The 17,407-nt window shown below is 39.7% G+C and overlaps 2 protein-coding genes across 2 annotated transcripts in view; one reads left to right on the plus strand and one right to left on the minus strand.

Annotated features, from left to right (window-relative positions):
- Window positions 1-51: 51 nt before the first annotated feature.
- Window positions 52-7,448, plus strand: FAM161B (family with sequence similarity 161, member B; the record flags this gene model as incomplete). The annotated part of the gene is made up of 8 exons (XM_010288480.1): window positions 52-238; window positions 1,393-1,955; window positions 3,688-4,025; window positions 4,413-4,540; window positions 4,834-5,001; window positions 5,492-5,591; window positions 6,983-7,113; window positions 7,358-7,448. Coding segments are annotated over 8 exons (1,706 nt in total), but the record flags the coding sequence as incomplete, so codon positions are not given.
- Window positions 7,449-9,909: 2,461 nt separating this feature from the next.
- Window positions 9,910-17,407, minus strand: part of ZNF410 (zinc finger protein 410) — a 16,214-nt gene continuing 8,716 nt past the window's right edge. Inside the window, exons 4-9 of the mRNA XM_010288479.1 lie at window positions 17,130-17,321; window positions 16,124-16,283; window positions 15,120-15,301; window positions 12,342-12,431; window positions 11,104-11,229; window positions 9,910-10,543 (exon numbers count right to left, since the gene is read on the minus strand). Of these exons, the coding sequence (XP_010286781.1) occupies window positions 10,359-10,543; window positions 11,104-11,229; window positions 12,342-12,431; window positions 15,120-15,301; window positions 16,124-16,283; window positions 17,130-17,321 (935 nt within the window). The 3' untranslated portion in view covers window positions 9,910-10,358. The remainder of the gene's footprint in view (window positions 10,544-11,103; window positions 11,230-12,341; window positions 12,432-15,119; window positions 15,302-16,123; window positions 16,284-17,129; window positions 17,322-17,407) is intronic.

Here is a 17,407-nt window from a genome sequence, read left to right on the forward strand (position 1 = left end):
TTTTTTTTTCTTCCAGGTGATACGGCATTCCCTCAGGCCATAACGGACCAGCTCCCGTGTCTCCCGCCACCGGGCAAGGAGCTGAGAGCGGCTTTTTCGGGAAGTCTCCGTTAGAACCGGGCTTATTGTACGAAGCAAAGTTAAGGGGTGACCTCGGGCATTCCGTAGAAGACGAGGAGCTCGAGGGTTTCAGGCGGGAGGCTGCAGTCCTGCGTGACAAGCTGTGGGAGGCTCTCAGGTAGGATGGTACCTGGTAGGGATGGCAGAATGGCATGCGGGATTCCTCCTGCTTCTGACCAGTGACAAGGCAGAGCATGAGTCCCAAGACGCATGTGTATAATACCAAATCACTGGCCACAAACGCATTCCCAGATGGGAGGATGGGGCCAATGGGTGCCCATGCGTTTACATAAAACATGAACAGCACAAATCCCATTTCTTCTCATCAGCTAATCACGCTTAAAATTTGCTAGCAGATCACATACATTTCTATCCAGCGCCCAGTCTTCAGAGCTGTGGTCTTTTCAACACCTAGCTTTCAGACCTCTTGTCTTTCTCTGTGGTTAGTCCAGCTTGAAGTTCACTAGCAGATCACACACACACTCTTACAAAGGAAATAGTTTATGGAGCAGAACAGACTGCAGCAATCACTAATATTAAGCAATCACCAGCAAGTGTATTGACCAGAAGCCTGTTTACACATGATCGGCACCTTCTGTTTGCCCCCTTTTTCCCATTTTCCTGTTCTTGATCCACCCTTCTCTACCTTGATCCTTCCTTTTACCTGCATTTATTCCTTCCCTAAATATCTTAAGTTTTACTCAGTTTCACAATCGCCCTCAAACATCCTGAGAAGTTTGCTACTTCAATGAGACCCATGGTAGTCTCGTTTTTTTTCTTATTATCAATTATATGGTCTCCTTATCAGCTACAAAGCTTCCAGCTGAACCTCTTAAGAGTTGCACTAAAGCAGTTCCTTGCAATGGCCCTTCCATCAGTGTCTTAGGAATGCTGGTGTTTGGTACTATTTGTTAGGATTTGTGCATCTGTGTGTCTAATTTATTGCCCCTCCTGAGTTTGTCTTTTACATTGAGTAGCTATCAGCCAGATATCCCTAAAGTTGGAACTTTCTGGTTAGTGGCCTTTTTGGCAAGAAAGTACTAGCAGCATAGCAAATTGCCTTACAAAGCACCATTTTATACATGGAAAAAAAGCTCACAAACTTTGGTAGCAAAGCAAAATATAGAGCCTGAGAATGATAAGCCCTAGGCCTGTCTTTTAATGACCAGCTCAGCCTACAGTGTCCTCCTCTTAACCAACCGTATCCCCCTTCTTTTAACTCTATTTTTTAATGACTTCACTTATTTCCCCTTCATAATGTCTTTGTCTTAGTCATACATCTGGTAACAAAAGGCAGTCCAGTTCTTTGATCGACCTCACCTCGGACAGTACCTGGGATCAACAAAAGCCTCACTTATTTCCTAAATCCCGCTTGAGGCCAAAAAGTGCTTCATCTCCCTGGATTCCTTCCATCACCATCCCTCAGCCTTTCGAAATGACACTGCGGGAAGCTCGCAAAAAGTCCCAGCTGATGAAGTCATACATGTTTCTTGAACTAGACAAACAGAGAAACAAAAAGCAAAGCCAGGATGAAGCTGAATGTCAGAAACAATTCCGGGCACAGCCTGTACCTGCCCATGTGTTTCTGCCCCTTTATCAGGAAATAATGGAGCAGAATGAGATTCGCAGGCAAATAGCAACACAGAAAAGAAAGGAGCTGCTACTTTCAACCCAGCGGCCCTTCAGTTTCCTGGAGAAGGAGGAAAAAAAAAAAGAAGCTATCAGACAGAAGTTCCTGACAGCAGCAACCCCAAAAGAGAGTTCCAAAGAGAAGCAAGCCAGTAAAAAAGTGCCTAAATCTACTTATGAGCCACTTCTTGGAGATAAAGTCAAAGGTAAAGTGCCAGGGCTCTTCCCGTAACAACTCTCTGCCTGTCCCTCACTGTCTCCACGCTGGGAGGTAGGATCATGGCCCATAGGGCACTACTTGGAGTATAAAGCCAAATATCATTACGTCCTCTGGTGTTGTCTATTCTCCTGTGTATCTCTGGTCATTACATTTCATCTAGATATCCTTACAGTACAGTGTCCTAAATTAAGTAGTCTGGTATCAGTGTCAGCAGCAGCAGTTCTGTACCACTCCCCAGCACACATGGGTACATTGAGCTCTTCAGATTTCCATACCCCTTTTGCGGCAAATCATGACAGTTTGGGAATCCTTCCCCGCACCAGATTCCATACCCTTGGTTACGCTAAAGGTACTTAGATGATTTGTGGCACAAATGTGAAGACAGATGTAGTGGCAGAAGTGTCGAAGGTCTGTGCAGTATCTTAGAACTGACAATTTTACACCCACCCAGGTGATCTGTGCTGCACAGAACCCCTAGGAGAAAAATACTTCCTAAGCCCAAATCAGGCAATTAGTTTGGTTCTAAGTGATAGTGCAGTAGTCCAGTCTCTCCTGCCATTCTCGGATGTTTTCAGTTACCTTCCCACTTGCTCTCCACCTTCTTAAGTGCTAAAACAGGGGAGGTAGGTGCCAGGACCATTCTAGTCAGAGGGACAGCCAAGGAAATTTTCCCGATGCTCACTTTCTTTCAGATGGCTCAAGCCCCCCCAGTTCTAAGTTTGAAGTAAGCAATACAGATTTCATGATTGAATATAGGAACTAAACCAGTCTTTGATAATTCTCATTGCTTTTCTCACACTTTTCTTTTTTTTACTGTTTCCCACTGATTTCTTCTTGAGTATACACCAGTTCAGTTTTCACCAGAAATATTCTGTTGTAATGTACTAAACTAAATAGATTAGAAAGGTAACAGAAAGCAAAGGATAAACTATTGTTCTGTTTCTGTCTGGTACATGAGTAAGGGAGGAGGAATGAACGTGTCATACCTCAGTCAGTGCAAACTTATAAACAGACTCACAAAAAGTCTTATTTTGCAAACAGCAGTATTGATTTTTTTTTTTTTCCCCTAAAAGGAAAAAAACAACCCACAGCCAACTGTTTGTCTCCATTTTCACAAATACTTAGTGCTGCACAGGCACGGATTCTGATGCTATACCCTGAAACACATTGTTTCTATGGAAAGTTTGTCACAGAAGTCACAAGACATGATCCATCTACCAAATGCTTCTTACTTAAAATCTTTTCCAATATAGACAAAGACTTCTGGATATTACACAGAAAAGCAATCATCTGTTACAAGTGTATTTGAACAGCCCATTTAGATCACACAGTCAACATAAAGTCCCATATGAAAAGTAGAACCTTGACTAACACATCACTTCTGCAAGACAAAGGGCACAAGTTATCTAGTACCCCTAAGAGTAGGAACAGGAGGAGAAGGCCTGTTCAGTAACTTACTCTGTGAAAGTAGAAAGACATATCTAGAGATTAATGCCTAAGAAGGAGACTCTATCATGTTTTTTCTGGTACCTTTGAATTTTTTTTTTTTCCTGGGAGGCAGAGGAGAGAGAGGCTGGAATGTGGGGAAAGAAAACACAGGATGTCTGGCTATACGTGTAGCCACCATCATAAAGAAAAGTTTAATGTTGCACAGTGGCAATTTCACAGCCTTTTATGTCATTCACATTTTTTTCATTGCTTTGCTTTTGATTCATTAGAAGCTGAACTCTACAGAGAAATTCGCATTCAAATGAGAGCGAAGGATTTGCTTGAGAGCTCTGTCGCTCCTATAGATATTAGCAACTGTCGGAGGGAGCCTCAGTCCCGAACTGCCACTAAAACTAAGCAGGAAAGACTTGGCTTCTTGCAGGACAAAAGTTTCAGTTTCAAGCCAAGCATTAATCCAACAATACCGGATTTTGAAGGACTTTACTGGGCATTTCAGAGGGAAGCAGTAAGGAGACAAGAAATCAAAGAGGCAACTCCTAATAAGCCATTCAAGCTAAGAACCTCCAATCTCCGTGGCAGGCAAAGGCAGGCTAACGAAAAGACAAAGGTGAGATAAATGGATATTTCTGTGGTACTGCTTTCTCTGATCAAGATAGCAACTTCTTAACTTTATAGCATTTATTTATGGGTGGTTAATGTCCTGTAACCTCTGCCCTTGTCTTGGGAGTACTGCAGAATTCTGGGACAAATCAGAGAACAAAAATCTACACAAAGAGATGAGCTATGACAGCTAAGGCTCAGCCACCCTTCCGTACTCCTAATCATGTCTCCTTCACCTCATCCCTCAGCCCCTACCCATGTAAATCCCTACTGATGGAAAAGAGAAGATTGACTGCATTGCCCACATACCCCAACTGTTCTCTTTGGTAGACAAAAAGCAGAGGAGATTCTGTATTGTGAACAAATACACTGAATGAAGTTCCATTTTTTTCAGGATTCTCAGCAACTTTTCAAGGTTTCGGTGCAGAAAAGTCATTCTCTGAGTGGACTTTCCTCTCTTTCTTCCAACACCCTTCCAGTGCATATTACAGATGCAACTAGAAAAAGGGAATCTGCTATTAGGTAAGTCGAAAAGTTTGTCCACAAGACCATACACCAACTAATGACCAAAACAGAGGAAAAGAAGTCAGTGTTTTCTCTCATCACATCAACTACGTTGGCAATACTTTTCCTAAATGTTTCTCTGCCTTTTTTCTTTGCTAATTCTTGCCCTGCCTCCCAGTTGATTTAGGAGCTGCACACATGTATATCTGAAATTTTGTAGTCCTTTAAGGAGAAAACCAAAAGTGAACTTCCCTGCTAGCATGTAGTCTGGTGGTCTTAAGTGAGCTCATTAGTAATGTTCTTCTATATAGACACTCCCAAGATAACAAAAAGGAAGGGGACAAAGAAGGATTTTATTGCCTGGAGAAACAGAAAAAGAAATGTCAAGCTATCCGAAAGTCAGTGAACAGCCGAGCAAAAGCCCTGGATCTGCATAAAAGCCTGGAGGAAACACACAAGGAGAAGCTGAAACAGAACCGGTCAGTACCCTATTCTGCACAGAAATAACCATTTGCTGTACTAACTGGGGATAATCAGACAATTATTTGGGAGGAATTGGGTCTAAGAACATTTGTAGCGTAACATTTTTGGCTGTTGTACCCATTTGACATTCATTTGGATTTCCTGACAGTTCCACACTACTCCTTCCATACAGAAAGTTTCTTTTAGATTAACATTTGTAGAAACTAATTTGTACAAACAAGCCAGCTGAAATGTAGAATTTGGTAAAGCACACATAAGACAAAGTTTTCTAAAAATGTGAACAGTGGTTCTCTGCTTACAGCCTAGTAGTCAGGCTTTGCTAATGGGTCCGTAACTTCTCAGCAACAGGCCTTTTTTTCCCGTCATTCAGAATCAAGAGAATTACCAGAGCTATTTGAAGGATGAAATAGTTACTGAGAATTCCTTGTTCCTGATCAGCTACAGTCAGAGGGAACCCGTATTAGACAGGCAACTTTTCCATTTCAGGCAAAGTATGAGAGAGAGAACAAAGGAATACAGAAAGGAACTGGAAGAAATGCATCTGCGAGTCAAGAATAGACCATACCTCTTTGAACAGGTCACCAAGGTAACTGGTCAAAGCTCCCGGATGTTTCTGGGCAACAGGATACATTGTCTTTCATTTAAGACGGGCATTAAGAAATCTAGTCGCAAGTTAATTCATGGATAAGAAGGTACAAATGGTTGCATAGTCTCTTGACTAATACTCAGAATGGAAGGGCCACCCAAGTATAATTTAAATTCCTTCCCACCACTTGGATAAACTCTCAGACTTATTTCTTGGTTGTAGAGCTTTCCAGTCCCTAGTATATATTGCAATCAATGTATATGGTCTGATCAAAATCAAGGCCTTATCACATCAGAAATTATATGAATACCTATTCAGCACCTGAATACCACAGCCTACAGTCTAGAAATTTTTTAAACTTTTTGTCTCAAAACCCTCTCCAGTTGAGTACTTTTTCTTTGTACCTCTAGTGCTACTGGAAAAACATTAGTGACAGCTATGCCACTAATATTACCTGCAAGCTCTGCTATCTGGGGTTGCATTCAGCACAACTCATTCATCACACAGTACCAGCTGCAAATCTGTATTGCACTTGAGATGCAGATACAATCTTCACTCTTTATAGTATCTTTCTCCCTGGGTTTTCTCCATCAGTTCTGTCTCCTTGCAGGGATGATAGCTGGTTAGAGACATAGTGATAATACGCTGATTTAAGATTTCTCAATATAAAGTACCCTCCTGGGTCAGACTTTCTGTTCAGATGAGTGGTTAATGGAGGCAGAGAACACATTTGTATGATAAATATTGGTAACATTTCTGTTTGCCAAGTTGGTAAGAATTCACCAATATCAACAGCATTCACTCATGTTGAGACAAGATTTCTATCCTTCCATATAAAACACCTTAATCTTTAGGAACTGTCCAGTCCCTCTTCAGAGAGGACTACATTAATTTGCAAGGTTTATTTGGAGGCAGTGAGGATATAGGATCCAAGATGCTTGGTTTTCAGTTTCATGAAGATAAGCTGATATGAAGCTATTTCACAGGTGCTCTCCATTTATTGAACTCCACTGTCATTAGTGCTTACAAATTACAAGCAAACATGCTTCCAGAATTTCTCACAACCCTTTTTTTGCACATATACTCGAGTGTCAGAGTTAGGACTCAGAACCATGTATGCTAATCTGGTAAGACTGGAATACTGTAGAAGCAGGAGAAAAAGGAAGGAAAAAAAAACCAGAAGCAGGAAAAGGTAAGCTCTGGCTTTGAGAGATGTGAGACATTGTCCTAGTATTCAGTTTTGGTACTGTACTGTATGTATGACAAAATTGTTGGATGGGGGCTTGTCCGTATTCTTGTTCTCATTAGGAGTGTCAGCCATGAACTTTAAGACAACGTGAATAGGGAAGCCCCAGTTCTACATGCTTACTGTTTAAGTTTCGATTTCATAGCGTGATGCTCATCAAGGAGCAGAGCGTCGCTACAGACACACCCTCCAGCAAGTTGGGCTAAGCGAAGAATTTGTAAGGAAAAAAGGGAAAGATGCCACTGACTTGCTGGAAGAAGAATCTGACGTTCACAGGTAATAAAAACAATGCAATACAGCTCTTCTGCTTTTGACTAAAAATATTTTCTTTGTTCATGAAAGCATTCCAGTTTGTATCATGTAGTGTAGGCAAAATTAAATCAACTTCCCTCCTCTTATTAAGCATTACAGCTTCTCTATCTTAACTCCTATGACTGCACTCTATTTCTTATGCATGGGGCAAAGCAGCAAGTAAGCACTGCAAACCATTTCTGGTATTAGACAATCACTATTTCTGCAGAGCGCCCAAGCCTGGGGGTGAAAAGGACAACTGTACTCTACAGGAAGGCGAACCTCAAAAGGAACAGAGCGAAAAGGAAATGGCAACATAAGATCTAGCAGAAGAATCCATCAATCATCTCTTGATTTTTTTAACTCAAGATTCTCCAGGTTAAGCCTCAGGAACTTTATGTTTTAGGCTGACATGTTAAGAATTGCTCTGGGGTGAGATGCGAGAACTTAATAAAGCAAAAAAAAAACCAACTGTTGTTTAGAGCATGTCTTGTCCAACCCAAACCCTGCAGCCTCCCTTAGTCTTTGCAGGTGTTCCTCATGTGATCCATTTGCCTTTCTTTAATGGGCAACAAAAGTTAAAAATGTTGAAGCACTATATTTGGATAAAAGTAGATATGAAAGATTGAAGAGGTGCATCCTCTAGCATCAGCTCCTTGTGTTTGTGCCACAGAAGCACACAGGGAGGGGAAAATACCTTTCAGTGTGCTAACCTTGGATTACACACGTATGTGATAGAATGCTTTTTAACAAATGCTTTATTTCTAAGAAAACAAACAGCACAATTTGACCTACCTTGGGAGAAGACTTAGAGGGAAGTCCTTCTCAGGCGTTAATTCATTATTCACTCGTTATAAGCTCTGCTCCTTCCTCCCATTAGGAAGAAGAAATAGTCTTTCTATATTAAAAAATCTCCCATGTTTCATTATTTGAAACTGGTTTAACATCTTACTAATTCAGGTCATTAATTTGGCCTGAAAAACAACCAAAATTATGAAGAAGGTTGTAATTAAACAATGCATCACTTTGGATTGCTGTTGTCCTAATTCTACTATTCCTGTGATATAAAAGACGAACTTTGGTGGAAGAAAACTTAGGTATTACCTGTCAGCATGTTGCACTCAAATGCCTGGCACATCTTGAATGGTTTAGTTCACACATTAGTGGTCTTCCTTTACCTGACAGTAATAATGATCGCCAAAAAAACAACCCCTTACCACCTGGAATGTTTCTTAAGAATTATGAATATCAAAGCACTTTGAGATTAAAAGATTTTTAAATTGCTATCATGTTTCTGCATTGTCCAATTTCTTCATCAATCATCTTTTCTTCACTTTTTAAATAGAAGCTGTGTCTCTCTTTGTCTTCGTCACCTCAATCCATTTCTCCTTACACTGTAACAACAAAACCTCATCATCACATCAGAAATACAGTACCTGTTAGAACTACCACATTAGATAAAAGATACAAAACTGAGATAATAACATTTTTAACCATAATGAAGTATGAGATCCAAGAATTTACGTCCCTGGGGTTTCAGGCTGCTATGTTACACTGCCACAGAGATCAATACATAGCTGACAGCATTGGGTTGCAGCAGCAGTTCTCCTTACCGACTCAAACAATGTCCACACTGAGAAGAGGCTTAAGCACCTGGGAGGTTATCAAGGAAGGCTGTGATCTACATACCAGTGCCTACACAAGTTTAATTGTGTAAGACAAGACAAAGGCTGTTCTTTTTCCTGTATCCCCTGGAAAAGAGCAGTGATGTAGTCACATTGTCACCAGGCCTTTGTCACACTGAAAGGGGAAGGAAAGAAGATTTCTTTCATGCTCCAAAGTCTGTGGTCTAAAGCCCATTGGGCTTCTATGGATCTATCTGGAGCAGTGGGAGTGAAATTTTAATACATATGTTTTAAGGGGTATTTACTACAATTGGTTGCTAATTTCCATAACAATGCTTGATGATGCTGGAAAGATAAATTTCCAAGTATGTGAAGTGTAAAGGAAACCTCAAGAAAGGAGGAACAAAGGCTTCACTTTAAATTAATATATGATATTATGCCATATTGCTTTAACAAATATTCAGGTGACATGCATGAACACAGTAACAGATAAATCCAAGTCTTAATATTGATCCTAAACAAAAATTGCTGAAATGGTGATGACAGTAAAAGCATCAAAGTAACTGAAACTCACTAGCATCTTTCTTGCTAAACAAAGTGTTGTTCTGAAAGTAGGATTACATTTCTGTAATCCTAAAAGAGATTTGTAATCTCATATCTCAAAAATGGTATGGAAATAGATTCAACTTTTGCTCTGAATTTTTGCATTTTATGAAAATATTTTGTTGTTTTTAGTTAAAAGAATTACAGCCTGTTCAGCTAACCTATAAAAATGCTGCAGTAAAGAAGACATTTCACTGGAGGATATCCTATCAACTGATGAGATGGTAGCCAAACCACATCAGACCCTGATTCCCAGGTACCTGGTGGAGCTTCTGCAAGAATGTCCAAATGACAATGCCTTTACAGACTGCAGCACTACCTTTACATTCAACTAGGGAGCAATATAAACTCAAAGCGTTCTCTTTGCATAGGAACTATTACAGACACATAGTATCTTGGCAAAACTCTGCATTCTTAACAATGCCAATTCTGAAGAAAGTCTTTAACAAAGTATCAAAACATCTACATGGTAGCCTTGTTTAAGGGGCTTAATACACCAAACAAATATTGGAGGAAAAAGTGACTGGGGAAAGCAGGAAAAGAACACAGCAAATGTAACTAAATGATATCAAGTAGTACATTTATTTCAGATAGTAAGTCAGGTTCTGACAGTGAGATGTATTAGAATATAGTCTCTGAAGGATGGAAGGAAGGCCTGTTGCTCAAGATACCGAACGTTTGTACAGTGCCTAGCACAATGAGGTCCTGGTCCTTAACTGGGGCTCCTAAGTGCTCCAGCAAAACAAACATTTCAGGCTTTAGGAGAATGGACTGCATAAACAGTTTTGAAATGGCGTTCCATGACATGGGCTAAATGACACCTAAGCAGCAGACTTCACCTTTTAAGGTCTGCAAGATAGAAACTTGGTCTGGTAGGTCATCTTCAACTCCAGTTCTATGATTCATTCTCCATCTACCCACCTGCTCTGTGCACAGTTAAAGCAATGTTCACTCATCCCACTGCAACATGGAGAGCCTCTAGGAGGAATGATCGATCCCACTTCAGTCACCACATATAAGAGGGCGGAAAAAAGAGCAGCTGGTCTCACCCTCCTCTACTCCAATAATAGACTCAGTGTCTGGCAGGTGCAGAGACTCGACACCAAGGCTGGGCTGAGAGTTCATGGAGATGAGATTCTTACTATGCACTGTAGATTCTTCCAGCAAACTGCTGCCCATCAGTGACTCTATTGTGAAAAAGGGGGTAAAACAAAATTCTCATGATGTAATGACTGTAATATAAGATACAATCCCTGCTCCTCTTCAAGTCACATACACTTCTTCCCTAGACACCTACTTTATCTGTTCCTACTCTTTGGGCATCCAGTGTTCCAATGGATGGTAACTCCTATACTTATTGTTTTGAGCCTTAGTATGGCGGGATCTCATGCAGGCTTGGCTTTCTCTTTAAATAATTCACATTGCATAAAAAAAACAGGCTGCTGACAACAAGAATACATAACAAAGGACACAAATTCCATGTAAAAAGAAGATACTAGATTCATGTTAATTTTGAAAACAATAAACCTATCTGCCCCTTGACCACAATACAGAAATACACCTTTGCCTTCTATCCTAGAAAAGGAGAGAGTGAACAATCCATCCTCATGTCCAAGACGAACACTCTTTTATTCCTCACTGGCTTGTGGTCTCATATTTTCAGGACAAACATCTTCCCTTCTCTTTGACCAGCCACTAATTCTTTCCTGCACTTCTCCCTCTCCCAGAGAAGCCCCCCCTTCCTTACCTGGCTGTTCTCGCTCTCTGCTGCCAGCTGTTCCAATTCGGGAGTGGTGTTTCCTCATATGCACATTTCTGCTACCACTCTGGGAAAACGTCTTCCCACAAATTTGGCACTGATGGGGCTTCACTCCTTGGAGCAGAAGGGGGAAGAATATCCCAAGAATTACCAAATTGGGAGTAAAGACCTCATCAACCAAGAAGCCAATAATATTGTTTTGAAATGGCTGTTGACACCACTGGTGCTAATTATCAGTGAAAAAACAAATGAGAAATATTACTGTTTCCTAGAGAGCAATAAGCTTCTAGAACAGAAGAGTTTTAGAAAGCAGTATTGCCAGCTGTTGGAAAACTCAAGTCTGAAAAGTAACATAAAGTTTTCAAGTCTGATTTATGAGAAGGAACAAGTTATTTGGAGTCTCTTACTCAGTGACGTGGAAATATTTGATGTCCCATACCTAGAATAAAATGACAAAAAGCAAGGAAGCAGAGACAAAGAAGCTGCCATCACGCAACAAATTGCAGCATCAGGTTTACATTACTGAGCAGAGACCAGATGATGACTTGTCACTGTGAAAGGATTTCCATTTTACAGAGCAGTCTATCATTTTCACAATATAAGTATGATGTCCATACATGTCAGCTCAATAGCATGGAAGCCAAGGAGACAGGAAAGAAAAAGCATGGAGAACTCAGGCAGTCTCAAAAGTTACTACCCCAATAAAATCTCCCCTTCCCCAAACATGCCATATTCATCATATGCTGATGATATTTAAGATCGTTCAATCATAAAAGAAGGCATAAGCTTTGAAACACTTGTGAAATACATTTCCATCTAGTGCTCTGTCCAATTACAAGTATGTAGTATTAAAAAAGAAAGGAAAATTCTACCTATGGCAGAAACCCACTCATGAGATTTCAGATTTGAATGGATTTGGTTAATATACAGAGGTGCTAGATTCTCTTTTAAATAAGCAAAAGGCAGATATCCAACTTCATGGCATTTTAAAAATAATTTAAAAAATACATTTAAAAAAATGTAATTTGAATTTAGAAACATAAAATTTAGAAAGAGAAACACCAGAAAATATTAAAGTGTAAAGGCTACATGCACCACAAAGGAAATCATGAAACACCATGACCAGAAGTCCTGTAGAAATCAGGGGATTTTTCTTAAGGAAATCAAATCAAATCAAAGTCCTACAATAAAGATCCTTTCTCAGAATGTCAGATGAAGACTCTTACCTGAGTGGACAACCAAATGTTTCCGAAGGCTGGAGTATTCGGCAAAGGAGCGACCACATCCTTGTGCCTCACACAGAAAGGGTTTTTCCCCTACAAGGGAAAAGTAAGTTCTTAGATTTTGGGATCACAACTTGATCTGATTGTCCAAGTCCCCGAGAACAGCATGGAGATCTCTACCTCATTCTCCCTTTTCGCTTTACACACTACAAAGTTCAACAGAAATTACACATATGCTTCCTAAGGCTTTTAAAGCATTCTCTTCTTCAGCTTTCAGGAGGAAACACTGGCATTCTTTCTGAAATATTCATAGATCATCATTCACTGAAAGCAAAGCAAGGGTCTGCTGTTTCTAAATAGATCTTCCAAGTATATAAACACCAAAAGAGTACTACTAAAGTGCCTGGACTATGACATATCTTCTATTTCCCTTCATATCAGATTTTATACTTTATTTCAGATCAGGCTGAACTTGGCAAAGTCCCGTGAGAGGAATGTCAGTCATTCACATGTATGTGTGGAGGAACAGTAACTCAAGGCACAATTTGTTCTCATAGGCTAAAATTTGTAATTTTTTTCTATCTTCACAGCTATTTTTGTATTTGTCTAAATGATGATAAATTGGGAGGTGACTACACTAGTGCAATACAATATAATTAATCTGTTCTAAACACACTCTTAATAAAGCCTTAAATAAAACTAGAGGCAACTTTTGCCTGAAACATGCCACTAAAGAACTCAGCATACCATGTTTAACACTATGATTCCAAGTCTTGAACGAGACTACCGTATCAGAGTAACAGCAAGTCCACAGGAGATTAAGCAAGCTACTTTAGGTATTTTATTGTCTAATATATACATAGTTCTTTCAGAGTAAACTTGTTTTTAAAGTTTTTTCTACTGCAATTTTGCCTTTAGAAGTCCTCTCCTGACAGTTCATTTCTCAGCTTCTTATCTACTATAGCATTCAGCAGATCTGAGCAAAAAGGATCAACACAGTGCGTTTCAATTGGTATTACAAAGCTGAAATATGTAGCAGATTCTCAAACACCGATTGTACCATCTGGCTTATTATAAATATTTAAAACTTGGAAAGAAGGAAGAAAAACTACCATTGACAAAAATACCAGCACACAGTTCCATCTATAAGAAACCCTAGATCTGTTTATACCTGCAGTTTTATAACACCTTTGGTCTGAACAAACTCTTAATTGCACATTATCAATTTGCAGTTAAGAAAGTTATTATTTAATCCTCCAGAAGCTACTACTCTGTTGGCTGCAGAACACTCACTCTGTCATGGAGGATTGTGCACATATGAGCTGGGCCTACTAACTTTATCTGCACCTTGGCTGGGCACTTTAAGTGCAAAAGAAAACTGCAAAAACTATGGCTGCTGTTACTACACATTCAAAATTTTATTATTGGTATATATAATTCTTAACTACATCCCAACATCTGCCCCCAAACCATGTGTTCTAGCTAGACTGCAAATTCTTTAAAATAGCAACCTTTTTCCACGTGTATTCTACAAACTACATACCATACGGTAGTGTTTAAGTAAGGCAGAAGGCATAAACAGCTGCTGGCAGCCCACATAATCTGCAATTTTGTTTTACTAGCAAGGCCTTGTGCTCTCACAGTTGTCAACGTTATTTTGAAACGATAACCAACTGTAATGCAATGCTACCTTCCCAGGCCATCAGGGAATCTCTAACAATATTCTGAGAGGCTTAAACTGGGCCATTTGTTTAAGTGGTGTGCTAACGCTGACGTTTAAAAAAAAAAATGAACAAAACCATCAGAATATTCACTATGAACTTTGCTAACTATTAAATTGCCGATCATTTAATCAGTAACTTGTGTGGCTCTCTCAAACAACTTTCTAGGATAAAAACACCTAAGGCACTTTACGTAGTTTTCAAGACTTTGGCTGGTACATCAACTTCTAAAAATATTGACAAGGCAGGATCAAATTCTCCAGAGGAGACAGCATAAACAAACCGTGTATAAAATACAGCACTATGAAATAAAGGTTCTTGTTTTATTTGATATAAAAAGCTGAGCATGAGTTAAGAGTACATAGGCTCCAGCATTTGGTAACATCCCAAATTAGCATTAGCACAAACAGAGCAGTTTGCATGCCAAAACACTGTCTTCTAATTATTGCCTTTTTCTAATAGACTTTGCTACTATATTTTTGCTACTCATTTCTCTGTATTCCTCATTTCCCTAAATTTCCCAAATGTAGTCATTCCACAAGCAGCACAGGTAACATAAGCTAGTCAGATTCAGACAGATATCAATACAGCTACAACTGTGTCCACCAGGACTCCACACTGCAGATATAGCTAAGCTATCGTGCCTTTCAGGAATTTAAAATAGTTTCTTTATAAAAAACAATTACAGCAGTCATGTTCACTAATTATTCCCTTGGCAACAGTCTAGTATCTCCCTAAAACACCACATACCCCTTCCTCCATCAAACAACTTGAGGGGGGGAGGGAATCTTCAGAGCATGTGTCTGAGCAGAGTACAGCACTGTCATGCGGTATTTGAAGGGTGAAATCTGCATGAAATTATACAGGATAGTAAAGAGGGTAAGCAGTTGATTAATTTGCCCTATAGATCAATGTGAATTGACAGAAAAGGGACATTAATGAAGGGCAGAGATAAACAACATAATATTCTCAAAAGTTTGAGGACGGAGGAGGAAGTGGTTTATTCCTCAGTAAAGACCCCACCTCTGCAGACCACAAACAGGTGAGGTCTAAAACACACCAGTGTGAATTCGTAGGTGGTTCTTCAGATTTCCAGCTGTTGTGAACTGTTTCCCACAACCCAGCTCTGTGCACACAAAGGGTTTTTCACCATTGTGAGTTCTCATGTGCACCTTCAGCCTCTGCAAGACGTAGAAACTTTTTCCACAGCCTTCTGCTGGGCAGGTGAAGGAGCGATCGTTCCTGGAAAGCAACAAAATAGCTGCTTCATTACCAGCTACTGCAATGTATTTTCCATGAACACTTGACTTCTTTTTTTGATTAAATAAAAAGGAGAAACATTTAAACCAAAATTGATTACATCAGAAAACGGAGAGACTCAACTGGAATGAGTGACCTAAATTAGGCCTAAAGAACTAGAGTCTGGGTGCTCCAGTGGAAGAATTTGTTCAGGAAATATCTTTTCATCATATTACCTTGCCTATTCCATACCCAGTATGATTTAGTAAAGTGGTGTAACAGATTATACAGCAATGTTGTGGAACTTTAGTCACTTGGAGGATCAAAAATGACTGTATGTGTACATATAACACATGCAGTTACTGCTGTCCCTGTCTCAGGGCAAGACGATGGGCTCATGTCTATTGGAGTCCTTCCCAGTTTTTAAGCATCTCCTCTACAATTTACCTTAGAGACTGCCAATTTCTTAGCTAAAAATTATTAGGGTCATTTGTTAAAGCAATCAACTTTGTTCAAGGATATATAAAAATATGATAGCATCCTACAAGTTCTAATGCTCACTATACCACAGAAGTGATAGTGATGCTCTATATTGAACACCTATTAAAATACAAATATTCTAAACCAAACACTAACAAGGACCTGCAAAAATAATCTATATCTGGTCAACGTGTTTCAACATAAATGACCCAAAGCATAAAACAGGGCTAGTATTTCTAAGAGTAATACGATGTTTTCACAGCTTGTCAATGTCAAAAACGAACGCTATCCCAAATACAGAGCACAGTTTTTCAAAGTCAGGACATATAGCTTTATTCTGCTCACCGGTGTGTTTTCAGATGATACTTGAAGTGAGCTGGCCACACAAATGTCCGATCACAGCCCTCGACTGTGCATTTCAGCTTCCTTTCCACGCGAGATAAATGAGGAATGGGGCTAGAGTCTTTTGGCTGCCCATCTCCTGAGCAAAGATGAACATTTTCACCTGGAAGAAAAAGCCCACCAAAATCTAAAAAACGCACAGATTACTATTATGTGTCAAATTTAATAGATAAAAACAGCACCATATATGATACAGGGCTGTAAAACAGGTATGCGTCTGGCTACTAACTGTTTACCATGTCCTAGATGCAGCTGCCTAGCCCATAACAGGGATCAGACACAGATTTGAAAACCTTACCAGGCCCACAAACTCTTCCCAACAAGCTATCTGTATCAGATCAGTTGCTACCAGCAGAGGCTTATCACAAGAAGAATAGAAAGCCAATGCATCAAAAATTGTAAAAAAAGGTCTCAATATCAACCAACCAATTTTAAGTATCAGCCAGGATAACTCTGTTTAAAAACACCTTAGCAAAAAAAAAAAAAAAAATTTGCATTTGTTTGCAATTATTTATTAAAATAATTAAGTCACAAAGCATGTGACTAAATCCCATTATGTATTCTCCAGAAAGCTGATCTCCAAACCCAGTGGAGCTAAGAAGAAAGTATGAATTACAGTGTGCATTAAAATATACACTTGTAAGTGAAAATGAAAGTAGAAATACAAGCAGCTGCAATCAGAAAGAAGATACTCTTTACATGTACCAGAGAATAGGCAGATTACAATGGAATTGCTGGCTCCACTACAGTTCATTCCCTGAGAAAAACTGAGGAGCCTATTTATATTGCAGAAAAAAATACATGGTTCTGTATAATTCTGTCACTGATGATCTGAAGATGTCAGAACAGATTAAAAGCTAGAGAGAGTGAAATAGATGAAGAAACAAGCTGAAACTAGGGCCTTGTGTGGAACATTCAGCTTTTGAGACACAATCAGGGAATTTCCTACCATTATTGCTTGCTTTGGCATTCTTAGCGAGCTGTGCCCGAGTGGCAGCAATTAAACTGTCATGGGCCAATTCTTGCACTCGTAGGAACCATGGGGTACTGCTGTCTGTGCTATCATGAGAAAGAAAGTCATTCCCAGAGTCTTCTGCTTCATCTTGAACAAACACCAAGTGCTCTGCTGGAGACCCCAGCCCTGGAAAAGACGACAACTTCATGAAACAGGATAATGTAACAGAGGGAAATTTCTTTTGCTTCCCAGAGGCTAGCGTTCATGGCATA

Source organism: Phaethon lepturus, unplaced genomic scaffold (genome assembly GCF_000687285.1).
Source record: "Phaethon lepturus isolate BGI_N335 unplaced genomic scaffold, ASM68728v1 scaffold3666, whole genome shotgun sequence".
Classification (NCBI taxonomy): domain Eukaryota; kingdom Metazoa; phylum Chordata; class Aves; order Phaethontiformes; family Phaethontidae; genus Phaethon; species Phaethon lepturus.